This window comes from Neomonachus schauinslandi, chromosome 7 (genome assembly GCF_002201575.2).
Source record: "Neomonachus schauinslandi chromosome 7, ASM220157v2, whole genome shotgun sequence".
Taxonomy (NCBI): Eukaryota; Metazoa; Chordata; class Mammalia; order Carnivora; family Phocidae; genus Neomonachus; species Neomonachus schauinslandi.
In genome coordinates this window covers 82,591,696-82,617,471 of record NC_058409.1, presented here as the reverse complement: position 1 = coordinate 82,617,471, position 25,776 = coordinate 82,591,696, and the positions used below count along the sequence as shown (strand labels likewise).

The 25,776-nt window shown below is 33.3% G+C and overlaps 1 protein-coding gene across 2 annotated transcripts in view; it reads left to right on the top strand.

Annotated features, from left to right (window-relative positions):
* PJA2 (praja ring finger ubiquitin ligase 2) overlaps nt 1-25,776 on the top strand; it is a 70,520-nt gene that overhangs the window by 23,509 nt on the left and 21,235 nt on the right. For both annotated transcript variants that reach the window (XM_021701478.2, XM_044917081.1), the window contains exons 3-6: nt 530-730; nt 2,178-3,231; nt 11,888-12,073; nt 23,063-23,248. In XM_021701478.2, the coding sequence (XP_021557153.1) occupies nt 530-730; nt 2,178-3,231; nt 11,888-12,073; nt 23,063-23,248 (1,627 nt within the window). The remainder of the gene's footprint in view (nt 1-529; nt 731-2,177; nt 3,232-11,887; nt 12,074-23,062; nt 23,249-25,776) is intronic.

Sequence of the window (25,776 nt, the reverse complement as noted above, 5' to 3'; positions counted from 1 at the left end):
CCTAATATTTGGGATATGTTTTATTATGGTTCAGTTGGTTCTTTATGATAGTACAGATGCCAGTTAAAGAAGTTAGCTATTACTTTGGATAGGAATGCATTCACTTTTAATGTAATTGAAACCATCATTTCATGTGCTAGTAATTCAACAAATAAGTATTAGCAGTTATACATAAGGTACTTTACTTAGATAATTTGGAGGATCATTGTCCAGTCCTTAATGAGCTTTTGCAATATGGCATATGAATTTGGCATATGAAAAATTGTTTTTAGTAGGTTACATCATAAAAATCTAAAATACCTTAAAGGTATCAAACTTTAAAAGCTATTTTTTGGGGTAAAGAGGCACATAACTCTCATAGTATTTCATGTTTACTTTTCAGGTATGTTTTACAGTATTAGTAAGGTGTACTGGATATTCAGTAGCATATGATCTGGCAAGTAATAGCATATCTGTTGAAATATTACCCTACTAGTCACCAGAATAAAAGTCATTGTATGCCTCTCTTATTTTTAACTGTGTTCTTCAGCAATGGATCAAGAATCCAGCAAGGCTGCCTGGCCCAAACCAGCAGGAGGATATCAGACAATCACAGGCAGGAGATACGGAAGAAGACATGCATATGTCAGTTTTAAACCATGTATGACCAGGCATGAAAGAAGTTTAGGTCGGGCTGGTGATGACTATGAAGTGTTGGAACTAGATGATGTTCCAAAGGAAAATTCCTCAGGTGTGCAACATGGGATTATATAAGAGCTATTAATAAGCATGTAGGAATTGATCTTGTAATATTTGAAATTATGTGTGGGATTTATGTATCTATGAATACAAATGTACATTTCCTATCAAGAAATTCTATTTTGATATTCTAATTGAATTTAATATGCATACTATATACCTTTAAACATAGAAGAAAATAGAATACGGCCAATTGTTAAAATATAACTACATTGCCATGGCAGTGATTACCTTATCACATCCTTCAGCCAGTGGAGATCTTCATCTTTCAGTCAAAAACTTTTTAATGTGAACTGAATATATTTTTCTTGCATATTATGTTTAATAGCTTTTTTGTTTTAATTGTATCTCCAAATAATTTAGCTTGGCTAATTTGTTTTTTAAAATGATTTTATGAAATACATACGTCAAGTAATAGTTATTTAAGTAAAATTTCTTAATTATTAAGTGGTTTGGGAAAGTATTTTGCAGATATCCCTGTACTATAATTACACATCTTTGGACTAGAGTGTGGTCGTCTTCTTATACTGAGCAAATTTGATAATTCTAGATTATTTTTACTGTCATTTATAAACAAGAGTCTAAATTATTAGCTAATAAGTTCATTCTGTTAAAGAAGCCTTTCTGTGATATGACGAGACTGCTCTTTAGTTACTTATAATTTATAAATTTTTGTCCCAACAAAACAAGATATTTTCAAACAGAACTCAAATATCTTCATTTTTTTATTATTACATTAGTGGTAATAAAAGGTAGTCAAGCTTAAAGTGATTTAAAGAATAGATATGATTTTATTCTTATCTCACGATTATGACAAACTATGGCAAAGAGATTAAACTTGTTGACTTTTTTGTTGTAGTCATAGCTGTAGCATATCTAAAGTTAACTTATTATTACAGATGTATTATAAAAAATCTATTTTGGGGATAGAAATCTAATATTTTATATCTGGAGACTGAGATATAATCTTCTGAATTGACATCAAACACAGTAAAGTTTCATTTCTGTTAGATCTGTAATCTGTTCTTTTATCTATCAAAAGTACTATTGAAGTTTTTTTACCTGCCCATAATAAAAGAAGTTAAGTTTGAATTGTGCACCCTAACAACTGGGAGGGCAGATTGGTTACCCTATGACTTGACTTATGCCTCTCCTGTTAAATGTCTTTTACGGAATGTTTTAGGTATCAGGATTTAGGTGAAAAACCTCCAAGAGACATCTGAGGGAGAGGATATTGAGGGGCTGTACAATGGCTTAAATGAACTCATAGGGTTACCAGCGTGCCCTCTCGGTTAAGGGAGGGAGCATAGAGGTACCTGCCAGAGGAATTCACTCGTATTCAAGTGCATAATAATTGGCATAATTTCTACTTAAGTAGTCATTATTAAATAAAATTATATCTAATGTCTCCAAATGTGTTTTCTTTGTTCTCTATGAAGGTTCCAGTCCATCGGATCAAATTCATTCTTCTTTACCCAACGACACTTTATTTGAAAAAAGTGAAACAGAAATTCCCATTTGTGATACAACATTGAATCAAACCATTGAGAGCAGTCCATCCTTTGCTGCAGTACATCATAGTGAGGAGGGCAGGGAGACTTTAGGAAGCAGTACAGATCTTCATAATCACTCTGAGGGAGAATATACTACAGAAGCTTGCAATGCTTCAAGTGTACAAAATGGAATTTCATTGGTTCAGACTGACTCTTACGATCCAGATGGCACACATGGAGAGGCCAATGACCGTCTTCAACTTTCTGCAGAAGTTGTGGAAGGTGGTGGATATCAGGAAGCATTGGGCAATACAATATTTGAATTGGCAAATGGAGAGGTAGAGGCATACACTGGTCTTTCACCACCAGTTCCCTCTTTCAACTGTGAAATAAGGGATGAATTTGAAGAGTTAGATTCAGCACCTTTAGCCAAAAGTTCTACTGGTGATACTGAGTTTGTCAGTCAGAACAATCAGGAATTTCAGAGGTCCTCTTCTGAAGATGAAGTTGTTAGAAAGGAACAACAAAATGATACTAGCCAGGAGAGTCAGGGAGAAAATGCAGCTGAAGATGCAGTGTGTGCTCCCGGGCATATCTGCAGTGAACAAAATACTAGTGATAAGGCCAAGAACCAGGGAAATTTTCCTGAACAGGTAGTGAGGCCCAAAGTTAGAAAACTGATAAGTTCAAGCCAGGTGGACCAAGAAACAGGTTTTAATAGGCATGAAGCTAAACAAAGAAGTGTTCAGAGATGGAGGGAGGCTTTGGAAGTTGAGGAAAATGGCTCAGATGACCTCTTAATAAAATGTGATGACTACGATGGAGAACATGATTGCATGTTCTTGGATCCACCTTACTCAAGAGTTACGCACAGGGAAACAGAACATAACCAAATAACAGCGGAAAGTGGAGCCACAGCAGGAAGGCAAGAAGTGGTGGATAACACCTTTTGGAATGGCTGTGGAGATTATTACCAACTGTATGACAAGGATGAAGATAGGTAAGATTTCGTGCTTTGTCAGATTGTGTAACAAGCAAAGTGGTTTATTTCGAGTAACCATGATGTTTGATGGATGGGCTCCATGATGTGGTCAGGGAATTAGGTATTTTGACTGGCCAAATACTCTTATTTTCTGAGTGCTAACCACACTTGCAAACTACTGCTTAGTTATTTACAGAAACTTTCTTTGGGGCATTTCAGGAGTTTATAGAAATTGTAAGTTCAGATAATGGTTATTAGTTATTACAGAAGGATAAAGATACTAATTATTTCAGTTCATAGTATTTCATTTAACAAAATGCAAGGTAAGCATTTATCATATTTTTAAAAAAATTCTATGTTAATCCATCTGGGGCTTAAAAAGTGACTCAGATTACAGAAAATTTTGATAATGTTTTATTAACTTTGCCAATATTTATTAATGTCACTGTTTCTCTGTTCTTCTTTTTGCTCTTTTTATCCTTAGGTTTATTTTTTACCTATTTTTATGTAGCATTTGATTTTTGGTCACAGCTCAGTGTGGTATATATTATTATTTCCCCCACTTATAGACCTAGAAACTGAAGTACAGGCGAGTTAACTTCCCAGAGTAACAAAGCTAGTAAATTTTGGAGCTGGAATAAGCATTTCTACTTATTGCCCAATCCAAATGGATATTCTCAAAAAAACATACAACTTTTCTTTCTTTCTTTCTTTCTTTCTTTCTTTCTTTCTTTCTTTCTTTCTTTCAAGAGAGAGAGAGACACAGAGCATGAGTGGGGTGAGGGGGGTGGGGGTGGGGAAGGGCAGAAGGACAGGAGGAAAGAATCTTAAGCAGGCTTCATGCCTAGCGCAAAACCAGACTTGGGGCTTAAACTTACAACCCTGAGATCATGACCTGAACCAAATTCAAGAGTCAGACGTTCAACCGACTGAGCCACCCAGGTGCCTCACAGCTTTTCTTAGAATAGGCATTCTGGTTCTGGTTCCTTTATATAGAATTCCCCCCCACCCCCAAACTGTAAGACCATAGAAAGAAGAGAGAAATGGAAAATTTCTTTTGTCCAGCTTCTGACTTTTCATTACCCCAGAGCCCAGGCTTTCACATATCCTTTTGAGCTAGTTGAAGCCAACCTTGCTCAGTTACAGTACAGTTTCAAGATCTTATTAACTTGTAGAAATAACGGTTACTTTTTTTTTTAACTAGAAAGTACTACAAAGGAAGAAATTTTTCCTTTTAAATATGAATACATTTTATATATTTTATTTCATGTCATAAAATTAATAAAATATATTGGGTTTTTTTAGGACATACGGATAAAGCTTCTATAATACAATGTAAGTGATTTGTAGAAACAGTTGAAATATAATTTCTACTACTATCTTGAAGTTTGTAAACTTCAAGGGTTAGCAGACAATATTTATATGACCTTCTGTTTTTTAAGCTTAAGGGGAAAATTAGTTAACCTTTGCCTAACTTATTTCTGTTTTTTCAGTTTAGTTTCACAATCTTTTATGCAAAATCCACAGAATTCTTAAAATGGAAATTGAGAGCAAAACCTGAATTGGTGTTAACTTACTTGATGCAGATCTGGATCTGAACTAACATGAGGCCGTTTTCTGAAGCATTCCTAACATTTTGCTGTAGAAATATGAAAGTGTTTGATTACTGAGTTTTGGGGTTGGGTTGGACCCCACTGGGAATTGTTAAGTAGTATTTCTAAATCTCAGGGGAAAAAATCTGAATTTCAAAACATACTCAGCCCTGAGATTTTTGGATTGGATTGTGAAACTTTACTATACCTCTAGGTTACTATTAAAAAATAATAATAATAACATCAACTTACTTGCTTAGATAACTTGTCTTTTTGAAAGTATGAGGGTTGCATTTTTACCCGTTACATTTTTGCTTTCTTAAAGAAAATAATTTAAGTTGGCCGTGCCTTCATCTTTGGAGACACACTAATCAAAAATAAAAACCTCTTTTTTTTTTATTCTCCCTGCTTTTTATAGTCAGGCCCAATGTCATCTAATAAAATTGATGAAACTTTTGCATTGTTTATCAACCTCAAAAGTAGTTTTCTTGGTTTAAATTGATTTTTGTGTGTGTCATTAGTATTAGTGTTTTATTTGCCTAGAGTGACTATGGACTTTGAATGGTTATAGGGTGTTGTCTTAGTATGTTTAATTATAATTTGTTTCCTTAAGTGATATGTCAGTATTCTAAATAATGATAGATTTTTTACAAATAGAATATACAGAGAAAGAAAACACAGTTAATAGAAACTTCTTTTTCTTTCACTTTTTAATAATATATTGATTTATAGAACCTGAAGTTGGGTTGTGCTTAAAAGATGGAACTAATTTTGGAGCAGTCTTTAAGACACATTGAAATGCCAGAAACACTTGGGGTTGTTTTTTGTTTGTTTGTTTAAGACTACCATCACAGAATAAGTTCTCAAGTATAATGGTTTTACCTAGGATTCCACTCACTTTTGCCATCTATAAGCCTTGAGATAGGTTTAGGACCAGATTGCAGTAGTCTGGACAGATTGTGGAGTATTTCTATTTCTATGCTGTTTCCAGTTCCTCTGCCCTCAACTCCCTGCAAAGGATCACAGTTGCCAGAATGTCTTTTAATATGCTGTCAGATAAAGGTTGAAATTTAATAACCATACATTCCTACTTAGTTTCATTTTGCCACTTGTTCATCTACTTGATGTTTTGCTATAGTCCTGTTGAGTTCTGATAATAGCAGACTGGAGAAATGGGGAAACACAGTGACTGTACAGTAAGTATCTTGATAAAGAAAGTATAAATACCCTTTGCTTTGAATCTTTGAGATTCTTTTTGAGTTTGCTTTATAAAACCTAAAGATGCTGTACTTGAAAATTTTTCTTGTCATGTTTATATTATAATAGCTACAAAGAGAACCCTCTTATCCAGAACTTAACTAAAATCATTTTTAGTTATAGGAATTTTGGCCACTTTTTAAAAACGTAGTTCAAAAAAATACATAGTTCATATATTCTTTAAAAGTGAAAAGTATTTGAATGAATGCATGATCTATTTCCTCCCTGAAAACCTTTAAGTGATCACTTAATCATATCTGAAACATTACACTCTATGGAATAAGCATCACAGCTGGTAGAATTGCTCTGAGCTGTTTGACAGGAACCGAACACCACCTAAATTAGAGTTGCGAGGGGAATTTTAATAGGCAGTATGTAATTACCAGACTTGGAATTAGACCAGAGAGCTAAGGTTAACATCCTGCTCTTTTGAAATATACCCTGAGAATTTTAATAACTGTTTCATGACAAGATCTTGAGTTTAAAAGAACCTTTTAACCATGCCAGCACATTTTAACCTTGGGTCTAAGTGAAGGAAGAGGCATGCCACCCACTGACCATTTCTTAGAGCACTTGAGGTTTCAGAGTTTTTCTGTCCCTAAGCCTTGACATTGCTTAAAAAGTTAAAACAAAAACAAAAACACCTTACCTAAGATAAAAATGTTGGGACAGCGTTTTTGTTGATGATGATGTTGGGAAAATAAAAGGAATATCAGCTATTTAGTTGATTTCAGTTTTTATATTCAAAAAGGATTTATTGAAATCTTCTTAAGTGTCAGATTTTATGCCAGGTACACTGTAAATGCGAATAATGATCCCTGTTCCCTTGGTGTTCAGCAGCCTTATGAGGAAGATAAAACAAAGGTAATTATCATGAGACTAAATTAAGCTCCTTGCAGAAGGACCTCCTCTGATATCCCTGTGTCCCAACAAATAAAGCATCTATGAGCAGCCAGCAAAGATCCTAAAGCATATGCTGTAACATTTTAGCAAACCTTTTAATCTTATTTCCAAGTTCGTAAAAGTTTAGAAGGAGTAAATTAGGGATAAAGAGCTTTGTTCCTCAGGCACATTAGGGAGTTACAGATGACAATATTCTGATATTTAGGGAAAAGACTGGAAAGTTGTAAAAGGCAGGCACAATTCAGAACCATCTGGGCCTTATTTACTAAATTAAGCAGCCTTATAGATTTGGACAACTACCATTTGTATCAGTGTATTACAACATAGTTCATTGTTACCGGTAAAATGCCCCAAACTGCTTAGATTGTGTTCAGTGCACTGTCTGAAGATGATACGTCTTAACATAGTTTCCATCCAGAGTATTTTCAATAAAAATCAGAAAGTGTTTTTGATCCTCAGCTAGTCAGATGACAAAATTATCCAAAATTTCACTTTTCTTGAGGCTCCTCTATAGTTCAGTTTTTATGGATGTGGTAAATGCCAGGGAAGACTAACAAACCAGTTCTTTGGGTTATTTAAGGAGTAAGATTGCTTATGGATGCTTATACTTCTGTATCTTATTTCTATCTAAGATTCTTACTACACAAATTATCTTATTTGTCTAGAAATCACATTAATTTAATTCTATATGTGAAAAAAGTGTTTTTGGTTCACAATTGAATGTGTAGAATGTAACATTCAAGTTAACAGTTGTCTGCTTTTGAATATAGCTCTAAATGCTAACGGGAGACAATACTAATGAAAGACCATATGAAAATCAAAGTGGTACTTAGGTTTCATTTTGAGAATTTAAAATGTTTAACTCAAATATTTGCTTTTATATTCAAGTACACATGGGTCCTCACTATTCCACAATTGTTTTGTGTCCTATTTGTTCTGTTGCTTATTCTACTTGAAAAGTTATTTTTAAATCTTTTCTCTCTCTGCTTTTAGTTCCATACACTCCTGTCACTCTTCGTAAATAACTTTGTTTCTTGCTTTCCTGGAGATAGTAAAATAATTAAATCTGAACTTTCTTGTTTTCCTTTCTCCATATTGCAACATGTTAGTATCCTTTCCTATTTTGAATTTTTTCTTCAATAAAGAGAGGTGAGTAGTCTCATTCTGTGCCTATAGTCATATCTGACACCTGACTTTATTATTCTTAGACCAAAGTTGCTTCCCTCCACCTCATTCTGTAATTTTTCTAAATCCTGAGGGGAAACCTTCTCTTGATCTTGCTTTTCCTTTAACCACTTGCCTGTTTGTTTTCTCTTCCACCTGAATTTTCAGAATAAATATTCCATACCCACTGTTTCTATACCGCCACTCTGCACTTTTAAATGCCTTGAAATCTAACTCCCAGTATAATTTCTATATTCTCTGATGTGAACAGTGACCTCTTCTTTCTCACATCCAGTTGACTTTTCTTGGTACCTTTTTTTTTTTTTTTTTTAACTTTAGTGCTTCTGTTGAGCAGTTTGTTCACCCTTTCCTGTTCTGTGATTTCTCTTCCATTGACCTATGTTTGGTTTTTCTTTGCTATGTCTTCTCTGAACCTCAGGGGTCTGCAAACTTTTTTCAAAGGGTGACCAGATAGTAAATATTTTAGGCTTTGTGGACCAAAAGGCAAAATCAAGGATATTATATAGGTACTTATATAACCATTTAAAAATGCAAAAAAAACCCAAAACAAACAAACAAAAAGCAAAAGACATTCTTAGCTTCCAGGCCATTAAAAAACAGACAGGTAGCCAGATTTGGCTAATGGGTCAGGGCATAGTTTGCTGACCCCTGGTATAAAGAGAGACTAAGACTAAAGCAGATTGGGTGACCAGGAGGCTGATCTTGACATTCAGTAAGACAAACCAAGAGTTCAGAGTAGATTTTCTTCAGTAGAGAAAAGAGGAAAATGGTGGTGTGCTGGTTGGAAATCCAGTTGAAATATCTAAGCAGACAGCTTATATAATAAAGTAACTATCCCCCTTTACTAAATGTTTAGCATCTTCCAAAAATTGTTCTAAACATTTTATCTACAGTATTCACTTAAACATCTCCATAAACCTGAAAAGGAAATACAGTATTTGAGTAAAAAAAAAAAGAAAGTTGTTAAAAAAAAAAAGATTTGCTAACAGTTACTGATGGCTTATTATTTACCAGGCACTGTTACAATGTTTTGTAGGTATTAATTCATTTACTTATATGAACTCAGTGAGTTATTAGGTACTGTCACTAAATTCACCTGATGTGTGAGGTGATAAAGGCACAGAAAGGTTAACTGACTTTTTCACAACTAATAATTGGTGGGTTCAAATCCAAGCAGACGGACTCCAGAACCTGTGTTCTCAACTACTGTACCTTAAGACACAGCATTAATGTATAACTGTAGCAAAAATTGTGAGGGCAGTAGGCAAATGGCTTAATTTTGTGAAATACTGCTTTAGTAAAAAAGTGAAGGATTTGGAGTAATATTATGTATGGACTATTTGATATAAATTGAAGCAATAGTGATATTTAAAATGCATCTTTTAAGTGAGGGGATGGAATGAGGTTAAATTTAGGGACACCAACTAATAATTGACTGTCTAGGTCTAGGTTTGGAGAAAAATACTGGAGGCAGGGTTTTTAGGAGAAATGGAAAAAAAGACATTTTACAGAAAGAATGGAAAGTAAAAAGGACTTAAACATAGGAGTTTGTGAGGGGTCAAATATATGTGATTTTCAGCTTGCGAGCAGGGAAATACTGTTAGCAGATAGAAAATCAAGAAGAGACTTATCTGTCAGATAAGTTTTGTTTTATAAAAAGGAGGGTGAAAATCTAAAACTGTCTGGAGGGCAGATGGTCAGGGCTAGGGATATATATTTAAAAGTTACCTACTTAGGGGTGAGGATTATATATAATGAGTAATAATGATACAGGGCAGGGATCTGCAGATTTTTTTCCTAAAGGGCCAGATAGTATATATTTTAGATTTTGCTGACTAAGAGGCAGAATTAAAAATAAACTTGTAAAGAAAAGAAAAAACACATTTTTAATCCAGAGACCATAAGAAAAACAGGTAGAGGGGCCAAATTTGGCCAAAAGGCTGAATTTACCAATCTGTGACATAGGCTTTATAATGACTATTGATCATAGGCATTCTTTTTATATTAAAATTTGGAAATAGTCCATCAGTTATTTCATTAAGTTAAAAAATATTCAGAGGTTTTTAGGTATTGTTTTTCTGGACAGGATCATAAAATGTTTAAAATATGAGGTTTTCTTTTAAATAAGTAAAGTTGCCACAAATTAATAAAGAAAGCTTAGCCTAATTGTGAATGACATACAAAAATTGGAGCTGGTAATAGAGCTTTAAATTTGAGAGGCTTCCTAGTCAAGGAAACTTAGTTCAGAAAATCTTCTAAAACTATCTTCTGTTAGATTTTTACACTGGCACAAATCTAGAAATGATTTACTTGATCTTAGATTATTTTGGGGGTTACAGAAAATTTTACAAAATAAAAGCAATCAGGGTCTATCCAACTGAAGGAACACCTTTTACTTGCTATACCAGAGCTATATAGCATTCCTTCTCTAGAATGTTTGTGCCCTGCTGCCCATCATTTACTAAAGATTGGAAGTTGATTTTATTTTTTTACCTCTAACTTCTCAGAGCTTACATTAGCGCTCCTCTTTCTTAATAGCATCTTGATCTCTTGGGTTCATCTGCCTATAGAAGGAGGAACTCATTAACTAGTCTAGTTAATATATCATTAATAATATAACCATTAGTAATATATCATCATAAAGAAAAGTTATTTCTTACTAATTATCAAACTAAAATTTATTAATATTTTTTTTTGTTTTTCAAAAATCAAGGCACAAAGGGAAATCTTTAAGGGGATTCTTGACCAGAATGGCTGGTATCATTGGAAGGGGCATTTAAGACTTATTTTCACCATTAATACATACAAGATAACTGAAATTTAAAGAGTAGTTAAATGTAACCAAATTAACCAAAGTTAAATATAACCAAAAGTCATTTTCTGAGGTTCTTCGTTAACCCTTTTATCATACCTTTGGTTCCTTACTTACATATTCTCTTGCATTGAAATTTATTTTGTGTTCACAGTCCTACCAGAGGACTTCAGTAAAGATTAGTCAGTGCAGCTTTTTATGAATTTGAATCTCCTTTCATTTTAAAGTCTTTTGTAAGAAAAGGAAGGAAAAAAATGGTTAAGCTTTTAAAACATGGTTAATAGTGGAAATTTATTCATAGAGGATATGTCCCCAGTTGTCAGTATGTAATTAGAAAGTTGTTTTGGGGTGGCTCAGTCGTTAAGCATCTGCCTTCGGCTCAGGTCATGATCCTGGTCCTGGGATGGAGTCCTGCATTGGGCTCCCTGCTCCGCGGGAAGCCTGCTTCTCCCTACCCCACTCCCCCTGCTTGTGTTCCCTCTCTTGCAGTGTCTCTCTCTGTCAAATAAATAAATAAAAATCTTTAAAAAAAAAATTGTTTTAGTTGGGTCCGATGAGTAATAAATCTATTATTATTTATTTCAGAAAGCATTTAATCTATGATTACCAAATTATAATTAAAATTTTATTTAGAAATAGGCTTAAAAACTAAAGAACCTATATCTAAACACCATGGAATTACTTACTTTAGTGAAGAAAATAATAAATTGATATTCTATAACTTGCCATATGCTTTATTCATCTGAAAAAGTTACATTCTGCTGAATGTATTTATTTATGTATATACTTTAAAAATATTTTTTTAAATTGACTTGGCACCTGATGAAGCATGTGTGGCATCAGTCGTCCACTGTATACTCTGATGCCTCCAAATGACAAATGCACAAATAGTGACAGTTATTGTATTTCTGTTCTGAATTTGCAGTTCAGAATGCAGTGATGGAGAATGGTCTGCCTCTTTGCCTCATCGGTTTTCTGGTACAGAAAAAGATCAGTCGTCAAGTGATGAAAGCTGGGAAACTTTGCCAGGAAAAGATGAGAATGAACCTGAACTACAGAGTGATAGCAGTGGTCCTGAAGAAGAAAATCAAGAATTGTCTCTACAGGAAGGGTATGTTTAACAGTGAGATGTATTATTTTTGTGTGTATTGTCCAAGAATGGTATCCATCACATTCAGATGTTGGGTATGCTGTTAACTACATGTACAAGCCCTGTGTAGGACCATTAATCCTACTGATTTTTTTTTCATTATGCTTTTGGTATTTTGCAAAGAACAATTAGATTGAAAATTCTGGTAATTTCATTATCTTCTCTTGAGATATAGTTTATATTTCCACTTCGTGTTAAAGAAAACTTGGGCATTTAAAAGATTGTTTTGGTTGAGTTAGATGTGAGTGAATTAGAGCTGCTTTTGCTCTACATTGGAGGCGATGGCAGGGGAAGGACAGCCGCAAGAGGGAACTCAGCGATTTATTCACAGAAATGGAGAAAGTTACAGAAGTTGAAGTCTTAGTATTTCTGTCTAATTGCATCCAATGAGACCTCTGAAATCAGTGATTGCTGGTAAATGCCTTTGTCTTTTCCTAACTTTCATGGGAATGCTCTAGTTCCAGGGGTTGTCAGACTGAACACTGAAGGGCTGGATAGTAAATATTTTAAGCTTTGTGTGCCAGTCTCTATTGCAGCTACTCAACTCCCGTGTTGTGGTGTAAAAGTAGCCATAGACAATATGTAAATGAACGGGTGTGGCTGTCTTCCAGCAAAATTTTATTTATAAAAACAGGTGGCGGGCTGGAAATAACCCATGGGCATGGTTTATAACCCTTGTTCTAATATTTCCCAAGTAAGAATGATTCTGGCTTTTAGTTTGATTTACACACATACACACACACATTTTTTTTTTTCTAAATCACACTAAGGAAATATCCCCATTATTATTTTATGGGTTTCTAGCAAAAATGTTTGTCAAATTTTATTACAGTGTTTTTAGCATCAGTGGAAATGATCGTAGTGATTTTTCACCTTTGACCTAATGATCATGAGGAATTATTTTGTTGCTAGATTTCCTAATAGTTACCCTGTCTTCTTGAAATAAACAAACATTATCACATAGTCATATTTTGTTGTTTCAGTGAGCTGCTGGATTCTGTTTGCTAATATTTGACATAGGATTTTATTTTTTTTATTTTTTTTTTACTGACATAGGATTTTTATGTTGAGAGGCATAAGTGCGATTGTCTCTTTTTTTGGTCTGGATAAGTGTGATACTTGCTTTGCTAAAACAATGTGTGTGCTTTTTTTTAGCCCTTTGATGTTTAGCTTATTTATTCCTTTAAAGGTTGTTTAAATATTTTACTTAAATAGCTTATTCTTTTAAAGGTTGTCAGTATTTTCTTGTGAAACCTAGGTTTGTGTTTTATTGTGAGGTAGTACCTGTTAATTTAAATGTTTTTTCTGATAACTGGTTCTAATTTTTAGTCTTTCATGGAATCTATTTTGGTAGATATATTTTCATAACTTTCAGCTTGGACTAACATTAACATTTGTACTTCTCAAAAGGTATAAATTTCCAACTTGAGATGAATTCCATAAGGAATAAAATATATTAGAAAATCTGTAAAGAAAGAAATTTACAAACATAATTGTTTTGACAGTGATTGAAAATGGTGGTCTTTTTCTCTTCTGATTTTATGTTTGAGCTTCTTGAATCACTGTTACTTAGTTTACTAAGTATTATTAAATTTTTCATATGTAATTTGTGATAGTAATTATTCATTCAACAAATATTTATTGAGCATTTAATACCAAGCATTGTGCTGGATCCTGTAATTAAATGAGCAAGACAAACTAAGATTCCAGCTTGAAGCTTACATTGTGGTGGGAGAGGCAGGTATTAAGCAAAATACAAACTTGATGAATTATAAACTGTGATGATTACTGTGAAGGAAGGAAAACACTCATATGATAGAAAGTAACTGGTAGGGACCTACATTAATTAGAGTGGCCAGGGAGTACTCTCAGGAACTGACTTTTGAGCTGGGATCTAAAAGATAAGAATTCTTGGTTGAGGAAGAGCTTTCTGGGCAAAAGGAAAGATAAGAGCAGAGGTATTTAAAAGGAAAGGGTTTGATATGTATGGAGGTAGTGGGGCCGAAATGAATGAGTGAAAAGAAGAGTGGTAGGAGATGAAGTGGGCAGGTACCAAACTATGCAGGATATATAGCATCTGGAATTTATTCACAGAGCAGGGAGATTTTAAGTGGAGAGTTAATTGCTTAATTGATCTGACACAGATTTTTAAAAGATTCACTCTAGTTGCTTTGTCTCTGGAGATTGAATTAGAAAGGTATTGAAGTACAAAAGAGAAGAAAGTTGGGCGAGGCGGTTGGACTAGGGGATGGTAGTGAGGATTAAAAAACGTAAACAGGTTTGAGAATATTTTTGAGTTATAAATAATAGGAGGGACTGAGTGTGAGATGAGGGAGAGTGAGGAATCAGTTATGGCTGGGTTTTTTGGTTTGAACAGTGGGTAGTTACTGTCATTGACTGAGATGGGAATCTCTGGGGAGAGGAATGGGAAGTAAGAACTTTTTTGGAAGTTTTAAGTGCCATTTAGACATGCAGTGTAGATGGTAAGTAGACGCTTGAATATTTAACTTTTAAGTTTAAGGGAAATATCCCAGATGATAGTTAGCTATAGAAATATATGAGTATAAACAGGAACATTTGTGGAAATCATCAGTTACTGCATTGATGCCATACAATAATAAAGCCTAGTAATTCGTTTAAAAAAAATAAAAGTGAGGGGTGATGGGGACAGAACTAAAACACAGGACACCAGTAGTATTTTAGTTGAAAGGGGAAGATCGAAGTTGAAGTGTATTGTTTGGGAGAGGGTTCCGAATTAACTTTTGACATAAGTTAAATTTGTATAGTAAAATTTCAAGGATAACCAGCAAAAAAAGAATATCGACTATATGTATTGGAAACCTGTAGACGAGGAAAAAAGGAATTAAGATATGGAAAAAGAATATTAAAAGTCAATCCAAATAAAAGTAAAGAAAGGAAAAAATCATTAAAAAGGGGGAAAAAAGGGGGAAAAGTAAGATGGAACAAATCCTGTAACAAATATAAATTGCCTAATCTGCTTGTAAAAGTCAAAACTTCAGATCAGTTGGATTTATCTTTTTAAAGTTGAACGCTTTTTACAAAAGATACACTTAAAGCCTAGGTGTACAGACAGATTGAAAGTAAAAGGTTAGACAATGATATTTCAGGCAAATATAAAACAAAAATGGAACAGTTAAATTAACATTAGCAAAGTAGACTTAAAGACAAAAAAGCATTATTGGAGAGAATGAGAAGGTCAGTATGTAGTAAAGTCCAGTTTACCAGTAAGATGGAGCAGCTTTAAGCTTGAATGCACCTAATAAAATAGACTCAAAATATGTAAATCAAAATTTAACCAAACTAGAGAATATTTACAAATTAACTGGCATATTGGGAGATTTTTAAATACCTTTCTCAATTACCTATAATTCATGAATATAAGAAATTCATCATCTTTAACAGATTTGAATAACTCATTTAAGCATGGTTTAATGAACATCCCACCCTGTGGAATACACAAACACAAAAAACTGAGCATTATAGGCTACAAAGCACAGATTAACACATTTCAAAGAATCAGTATCCTGAAGACTATATTCTCTCACCGCAATGCAGTTAACTTAGAAATAAATAACAAAAATATGAAAAATTTAAAAATCCATACATTTTAAATTGTTCATCCTTTTAAAAAACCAGTAGGACAAAAAAGAAATTGTAATTGAAGTCTAAAATGCTCTCTACTTACCGATAATGAGAATACCACCACAATTAAAATTTGAGGGATGCAGTGAAATTGGTAAAGGGAAATTTATCTTTCTAAGATAGAAAAGAAGTTGGAAAAGAAGAAAACCTGAACATGGAGGGACTACACATTTAACTTAAAATAGAAAAGGAATCTTAAAGAAAATAAGGAAATAAGAATTAGAATTAGGAAAGATAAGAGCAAAACTCAGTAAGTTAGAAAACAGTTATGATAGAAAGGATCAAAGAAATCAGAAGGTGATACTTTGAAAAGATTAAGAAAAATAGACAATCTAGTTGGATAGTGAACAAGAAAATAAAGACAAGGCACAAGTAAATAATACTGAAATACAAAGGTGTAGACAGCCACAAATACAATAAAGATTGAATAGAGTAAGAAGAGTACTGTGAACTTTGTACCAGTAAATTTGAAAACTTAGGAGAAATTGACAAATTCCCAGGAAAAAAAATTTCACCAAAACTATGGAAGCCTGAATAATATTATAAATATTACAGATACGTAATCAGTAGTTTAAAATCTTACTGTGGAGAAAACAACTAATCCAGATGGTTTTAGAGCTAAATTCTCTTAAACTAAACTTTCAAGGATCATGTCACTCCACTCTGCAAGAGAAGAAAAAGAGCTGTTTCTCCAAATCATTCTAAAAGGCCAGTGTAACCCTAATACCAAAAGAGTATGTGAAGGAAAATATAAACCTATGTCTTTCATTGGGCAGGTGGGTGGCTCAGTTGGTTAAGCGTCTGCCTTCAGCTCAGGTCATGATCCCAGGGTCCTGGGTTGGGCTTCTTGCTCAGCAGGGAGCCTGCTTCTTCCTCTCCCGCTCTCCCTGCTTATGCTCTCTCTCTCTCTCTGTCAAATAGATAAAATCTTCAAATAAAAAAAAAAGAACTATGTCTTTCATTAAATGTATGTCAGAATCCCAAACAGAATTGGAAATCTGAATTTTTAAGTATATATTTTTTGAAGGTAAAACTCAATTACCAATCTGAGTTAATTCCAGAAATGTAAAGGTGTTTTAATGTAGAATACCTGTAAATGTCATTCACCACATTAACAGAATACAGGAGAAAATTCATATGATAGATTCTATAGATATAGGGAAAAAATCACTTAGTAATGTTCAATACCTCAACATGATAAAATTTAGAAACTAGGATCAGAACAGAATTTCTTTGACCTGATAAAAGGTATCTACAAAAAAAAAAAAATCAGTAGTAATCATTTTCAATAATGAAGAATTAAACCCTCCCCCCTTAAAATCAAGAGCAAGACAAGGGTGCTCATACCACCATTTCAGCAGCCATCGTAGTAGAGGTCTTGGTGGGAATGATATGATATGAAAATAATAAAGGATAAAAGACATAAAAAGAAGAGGAACTGAAAATGAAAAGGAAAAACTAGTAGAATATATTTATAGAATATAAATTGTTAATGTGCGGGATATAAAGAACTCCTAGAAATCAGGAAGAAAAACTGACAGTCTAATTGCAAAATACTCAAAATATTGAGCAGATAATTCACCGAAGAGGAAATATTAATGATGAGTAAAAATATCAAAAGGTACTTAGATCATTAGTAATCAAGGGAGTATACATTAAGATCACAAGGAGGTATCATTTTTTACCTACCCATTAGATTAGCAAACACTAGGAAATTTGTTAGTATCAGGTGTTTTGGAGGATATAAATGCTTGTTGAGGTGTGAGGTAAGTCACATGCACTGAAATTTGTAATAATTTTAACATTTGCATGGTAGACTAGCAGCTGTATCACTTTTTAAGTGTATACTCTGGAGAAACTTCCCCATGTGGCCCAGGAGTTGTGTACAAGAATGTTCGTCACAGTATTTTTCATGAAAGCTATAAAACTGGATATTACCCAAATATTCATAGGAGAAAAGTTAGTGGCATATTCATACATGGAGTATATACAGCAGTGGGAATGCGTCAGCCACACTTATATGCAAAAACATGAATGAATCTTAGAGATATGTTGCTGAATGAAAACAGCTGTTTCTGGAAAAATAATGTGTATGATATCTGTTTCACAAAGCTTAAAAGCAAGCAGAACTTAAATATCTTGTTTAAGTATACAAAACTAGTAAAAATTGTTTCAAAAAACAATGGAATGACAGTGGCATCCAGAGAGTACTTTTCCCTGGAGGGCAAGGCCAAGGGGATAAGATAGGTGCGGTGCATAAGGTGTTTGCTAGTCAGTGATAATATTCTAGTTCCTGGTTTGGGTGGTGGGTTTATGAATGTTAAATAGAATATGCTTTATAACTTAAATAGATGGTATATATTTTACATTTGGGGGGAAAAAGAAATTAAAATATAAAGGGAATTGAAGGTGAGAGAGTAGAGACAGTCACCATACCTAATTCTTCACAAAGGGAAGGAGCCACAGGTGGATGTTGGGCCTAGGAAAATGTCCTCACCCCCCAAAACTGGAAGCATGATTATTTGCTTATAGAATGTTGCAGAGGAGAATAACTGACTAATAATTAGAGGAAAGATAAAGTGAAGTTCTTGAGAAGATGAGAAGGGTTAGGATCCACATCTAAGGAGAGGGCCTTTAGGAACAGAGATTTCCATTGTAACTAATGGGAAGGTAGTAGGTAGGTACAAGTGTAGGTAAGTCCGTAGGTTCTCCAGTGGGAAGAAAAGATGAGTTGGTGACTTCAGTATTCTTGTTGTTACTAGATATTGAGTGGGGAAGATAGGACGATTGTGAAATTGAAAGAAAGAAGAAAAGGTGGGAAATAGGCTTTCAGAAAGCTAGACAACAAACTTATTAGGTAAACATTGAATAATTGCTGGACAGTATTGAAATTAGTATTTAAAGTAGTATTTTTGAATTTAAATTAGTATCTCACACTTGTGTATTTTTCTTTTAAGTTTTTCCTGCTGTTTTGGTGACTTTACAAACTTTTTACATAAATATTCTTAAAATGTTTTAATAAAAATTTAATATTTTGCTTTTCCTGTTAACACTGAATTTATTAGAATAAACAGTTCTTCAAATGAGGTGCTGGGTTCTATCTTTTGTGACTGGATGACATGGAACAGGGTACCATTGATTTTATAAGCTATAATTCCTTTTGAAGTTTTTTTGACTTTTATCTCAAATTTCACTTACTTTCCTTTGTACTTTAATTCCAAAATAGGGATTTGAAATCTTAAAAAATTTGCTCTACAATTAGAATTATTAAAAATGAGCTTATCCCTCAAGCTTAGCAACTACTTAACATGTGTCTTGACTTATAAAATGAAAACCAGTTAATTAAATACCAGTTAATTAGGAATGCTTATTATGCTGTCCAGGATTTTATGAAGTTTCTTATAATATAGATTATTTCATGAAAGCCTCAGCCCTTTAAAATGTTGGCACTAACCCAAAGGTTGAAATTTTGTGCTGCAAATAATGGATACTCAAATTGCTGATCAGTTAGCTAAAAGAAACCACTCAGAATATAAAATCAGAGTAGTTAGCATTTTAGAGGTTTTATTTGACTTGTCTGACTTTCATTTTCTTCATTTCTCAGAAAATTCTATGACGCATGGTTATATAATAGCATATTCTAAAACTTTTTAATGAAAATTTCTTTAAAATATTCCATATTGGCTTATTAATATATCTTGATAATTTTAATATTGCTATTCACATGTTGTTAAATTTAGGTTCTTTTATTGAAGAATGGGGATCTTTAATCATATATCATAAAGGGAACATCAGTCTCTCTATCTGAAGATTTGAGTTAAAGCATAGCCTGTAGTCAAGAGATTTGATGATGCTGATGGTCTTCTAGGATTTTCACTGGGAGTAGGTTGTGGGGATACATTTTGAAGCATTTTCAGCTTCCTCTCGTGGCAGCAGCATTCATTTCCTCCATGCTGTGCTGGAAGTGCTCAAAAGGAAAGGACAACTTGGCAATTTCCCTTCCCAGTTGAAATACCTGGGACTTCAGTGGTGGATGTGGTAGGCACAGCCTTCCACATCTTCCGTCTACTGGAATCCTTTTTTAGAATTGACCATTTGGAGACATGATTAGATAATATGTCTTTTTAAATCTCATAAATTACTGTGTAACATGATAATGGCATTTTATTAATTTTTGAATTACCAAAATGAAGAAAGGACATTGAAGGTCTAAATTTTTGTGAATGTGTTACATATGGTATGTCTGGCATGTGTGTAAATGTGTATGTATAAAGAGAGAGAAGACTGAGATACTGCTTTAAATATTTTCAGGGTTTCTGAAGCATTTAAACTTACCTTATATGCTTACATTCCCATGAGGATATTTGTTTTGTTAGCTCACAATATGAAAGATACTTTTGACCCTATTGTTCAGAATCTTTTTTTCTTCTTTTTTTTTGTAAAAAGCAAAATTCCTTTTGTTACAATATCAAGCCAACTTTGGCCCAGCACAGTGCCACTCTTCTAGCCTGGTAAATTATGTGTTAAATGGTATGAAATGATGTGAACTTTAGGTAATTAATTGAAAGTGTATACCATATACTACTTATTTTCTATTTCTATGACTACATTATTATGAGTAATTAAAGACAGAATCAAATGTTAAAGCAAAATATGTAGCCAAGAATTCCTTATATAAAGAGTATTAATGATGTGTTATAAATTCCTTATATTCAGAATAATTTATTTTAGTTTTATTCTTTGAATTAAAAAAAATATTTATTTCTTATACTGAATCATTTTCACCAGTATATCTAAGTTTTATGTTCTAAATCTGAGTACAGAGTACTGAGTCATTTTGATGTGTGTATAATAGGAAAAAGAAAAGCATTTCTTATAGGAGTACATTAGAAATAACAAAAATTTCCAAGGGCTATTCCAGGCTTAATCCCCAAATTATTTGTTTTTTAAGATTGTTTTTCAAGGATTTATTGTTAACATTTGCAACACAAATAGAAAGAGTACCTATTGAGTGCTAAGCACTTATTGCAAAGGGGTGAAGCTACAATGATGAGAGACAGCACTATATGCCTTTGGAAAGCTCCCAGTCTGGGAGGAGACAGGTGAGTCACCAGAAAGGTTATAAAACAGTATGGTGAGTGCTTTCATAAAGATATAAGCAAAGAACTGTTGCTTAGGAATTTTTGATCTTGTATTTTAAATCCATTTTGGGTTTTGTTTTTCATTGGACCTAATTATGATGCATGAAAAGAAAATATCCACTATCTTTATATATTAGATATTAAACCTTCAACAAATTAAGCGTGTTTTGTTACGCTAATTTCTCTGATTTTATTAGACGATATTAGATACTGAATCTTATAAACCTGTTATTTTTGAAGTGTTGCTTAGGATCTGAGATTAAAGAAACATTTATGGGTTTAGGTGTATAAAGAGATGCTATTTCTGTGTCTTTAAAATGTGTTGATTCTTATATGTGGGCATCATCTACATTTCTTTCATAAATGTTTTTATCCCCAAGGTTAAATTTGCACATTAGAATGAATAGAATTCTGATTAGAAGTGCTCTTGAAATATATGTTATTGCATAATATTTTTTCTTCTTAAAATCCAAACTAAAATTCATCTTTGTCAGAGCTATGCTCTAATAATTAACCTCCTTTTGATATACTAAACAGTATTTTCTGTTAAATAAAATAAATATAAATAAGAAAATTCTACCAGTATAATTTTCTTAGTTATAAATTCATAAAGTACCTTTGGTTCAGTCATTGCAGCCTTGATTTAGTTGCTCATGTATTATAATTAATTCTTCTTAGTTTGATCTTTGTGTCCATACTTCTGGTGTTTTGACTTTTCTTTAATGTGTAAGTTGTGTGATTTAACAGTCTTGTCTGTGGCTTCTAGGTTTTACATCATACTTACAATGACACTGAGATTTTTGTAAAAATTTGTCTCATGATTCTCCCAGTACTTTTATTGTTTTAGAAGTGGTGGTGGGATGCACATGCATTTTTAAAATGTAGACTTGGAATTTGTTAACGGGTAAATAATGACATAGAAATTTAACCTCCTTCCCTCTAGATGAATACTCAGTTGTCCTAATTTCATTTACTGAATAATTCTTTTTTCTGTTGTTTTGAAATGCTGCTTTTTTTCTTTTCCTTGTTTGTCTGTCCCTGTTTCTGTGAGCTTATTTTTAGTAGGAGAAAGACTAACATTAAACAAGAAAATGATAAGTAGAAATAAGTAGAAGTAAGTTCTATAATGAAAACAAGCAGAGTTATGTGGTGACTGGACAGCTACTTAAAATGAGTGGTTAAGACAGGCCTTTCTGAGGAGCTGACACTGACTTTGACCTGAATATCAAGGAGAGGGAATAGCTGTGCAAAAATCTGGTGAAAAAACATTTCAAGTAGAGGAAATGGCCCCAAGGTGGAAATGCTCTCCATGTGTTCCAAAGGTAGAAGGAATAATAGGAATAAGGGGAAGAGTGGTGAGAGGTAACAGTTGGAGAAGGCGGCCAAGGAGAAAGCATGTATGGTGTAGGGATTTGTCAGCCAGGCTGAAGAATTTGGACTTTAACTGTGAAGGGAAACTACTCAAGAGCAGTGACTATTTTATTTTATTTTATTTTATTTTATTTTATTTTATTTTATTTATTTATTTATTTGAGAGCGTACATGACCAGAAGTGAGGATGTGGGGGTGTGGGGAGGGGGAGAGAGAGAGAATCTTAAGCAGGTTCCACGAGGAGCCCATTGTGGGGCTCAGTCTCACAATCCTGAGATCTTGACCTGAGATGAAATCAACAGTCAGATGCATAACTGACTAAGCCGTGCAGGCACCCTCAAGAGCAGTGTTTAAAAATTAAAATTGTCTGGAATGAATTTTTCTTATTTTTCTTCTGCATGAAGAGGAAATAATAGAACATAGGTAATTTGTATGTCAAATAAATAGGTCCTTATGGAGGGCACTGGGTGTTATACAAAATGAGTCATGGAACACTACATCAAAAACTAATGATGTGATGTATGGTGACTAACATAATAAAATAAAATAAAAATAGGTCCTTATGTAATTGGGAGCTATTTCTACATACATATGACCCTATAGCAAATTTGCTTACCTTTTAAATAACTTTATAGTTAAAGAGATCAGACTTTTAGAATCATATAAGTACCAAGAGTTTAGAACTCAATAATCTATTTGCACTAAATAGTAGAGAATAATTTTGTGATGTGTTTTAAAATAATATTTTTTTCTTCCCTTAAAATGTTTGTATTAGGGAACAGACATCCTTGGAAGAGGGAGAAATTCCTTGGTTACAGTACAATGAAGTCAATGAAAGCAGCAGTGATGAGGGAAATGAGCCTGCCAATGAATTTGCACAGCCAGAAGCTTTCATGCTGGATGGTAACAATAACCTTGAGGATGACTCCAGTGTGAGTGAAGACTTGGATGTGGACTGGAGGTATGTAACACAGTGTTATTACCATGGTTAATTGTTCATTGAATAGAATTTGTTCATGATTCTAAATTTTGAAAACTGTATCTCGGATCTCTCAGAAGTGTTCTCATTTGCCCATCTGTCAGTCTTCCTCTTCAGAGCTCATTCTGGATGCCACTTCCTACATAGATTCCCTCCTACTTACTCCAGGCAGTGACCTCTTTTCCTCTTTGACCTTTGGCTCTCTTGAAGCCCACCTTATATCCTAGTTATTTATAAACTCATGGTTTGAGGTTTCCAACTTTTAAATTTAGCTATATATGCTAAATATAGCCCTTCATATAATCTTTCAAAAAAAAAAGAGAGTCCTTAATAAATCTACTTGAAGAATTTCAAAACCTGTGATTAAATCAGAAGAATCATAAGAATATAGTTATCCTTCTCTGAATGTAAAATACGGAAAATATAATTGTACCTTCCCAGAAATGCTGACAATATTCAGTTTACTTTATGCTGACAAAGAATAATGAATTTCAAATAAAAGAAGCCTATAAATTAAGTGGATTATAGAATTGTTATGTCTCATGATATAATGGTCAGAATTTAATTGTTTTGGTTTATAGTTAGATTTATCTTTCAAATGTATAGCAGACCTCTGGAAGCAGCTAGTTAACTGAGATGTAGAGAGGATATATGGTCCAACTGATCTGTTCTTGTTACTTTTTCTGGAGAAAATATGGCTTGGTACTATTTGTTTCTGTATCTACATAGATGTATTTTTAAGAATTTGTTTTGTTTTTCTAGTTAAAATTCCATTACAGAAAATTTAGAAGAATAAAGATAAGAAAAACTTACTCATATCCCCTGATAACTGCAGATTTCTGGAACTTACATTTTTGAGTTCTCCTTTGTATCTTTTCTGTCTCTTTCTGTGTGTGTAGCTACTTCTTTGTGCTTCTCCACATTGTTCCAGATATGAAACTCAGCATCTCCTTGAAATCCTCCTTACCGTTCCCTATTCTCACTTCCCAAGAGGAAAAAAGTTGTATGTGCAAAGCAGACTTTAAATTGACCATTTTGTGGAAGTAGGAAGTGGTGTTTCATCACAGCCACACAAACAGTCTGTAATTCCATCTTAAACATTGCTGGCTCCAAAACCCTTGTTCTGGTCTCCCAAACTTTTTGGAAAAGCAGTGGCTCCCCTGGTCCTGGTCTTGCTGATCTTGGTGCTCCTATCTCTTCTCTCCTCTCTCTGTCTGCCTGTTACCCTCTTTCTGAACTCCTTGTTGTGCTGCTGTCTTCTGTCTCCATTATGCAAAGTCATTCCTCATAATGCTCAGCAGATGACAGAATTGTCAATTTAGTTAGCATCATCTGTGCATGTTGGGAGGCAGTTATAGTTTAATATGAAGAAATATTTTCTTTTGCACATTTTCAAAATTTTATGAAAATAATCTTTTACAGCTCCATTATGTAGATGCTCTAGTCTATAGTTGCACTAAAATTTAATTGATCATTTCCCCATTGAAATAGTGCAGTGAACCTTTCTGCTCATATAACTTGTTCTGTACTTCAGGTTATGTCCTTAGGGCGTTTAATAGAGGTGACATTACTGAGATAAGTGGTATTTATTAAGATCTTGATATATATTTCTAAATAACTTTCAAAAAAGGTTGTACCACATAAAAATTTGAAATAATTGTGGTCTTTCTTGAATATAATTTTTAAACTTGAAAACTTTATTTTTGGTTCTAATTCATTGATGATCTCTCTGGACATGGCTGTTGTGTTAAGATTTGAAAGATGTTGCTCATTGTTCCCAAATTTGGGAAGCGTCAAAGTAGTTGTTTTTTTTTTTTAATACGGAAAGCATTTTAGCGTTGATCTTTAAGACAAAATTTTGAAGGTTACTATTTTGAATTTTCTGTAGATATGGCATCACCTCATTTTTTGCTTATGTGGTACTATATTAATTTATGCGGCAGTCGCTACAGGTTGATAAAGTAAAAATATGATTTGATTTTCAGATTAAAATAACGTCATTTTGACAGCTAAAAAGCCATGGCAAACAGCAGCAATTCTTATCTCTAAAACCAAAATTTAACATATTTTTTTTGTTGTTTCACCACAACTTTAAAAAAGTTGAAGCTTTTTGATTCTTTATTTTAGTTTAAAAGAAAACAAAAAATTCTCTATCAAAGTTTATTTGTTTTGATGATGTCACAGAAGTGTAGAATACCCGGAGAGTATTTTATAAACTAGTGTCGTGGGAGTTGATTTTGGATTTAGACAAATCCCAACTGTACCATTTATTTATTTTTTGGTAAGTACTTGACCTCTCTATTTTCCTGTAAGAAACTGGGGTTATAATTATTAACCTAATATGATTGTGGGAAATTAATTCCCTGTGGATATGACCATGAATTTTTTAAACAAGTTTGAAATTACTTCAAACGTACAGAAAAGTGGCAAAAATAATACAAAGAATTTTCATATATTCTTCACTAATATTTCCTAGATGTTAACATTTACCACATTTGTATTATCATTCT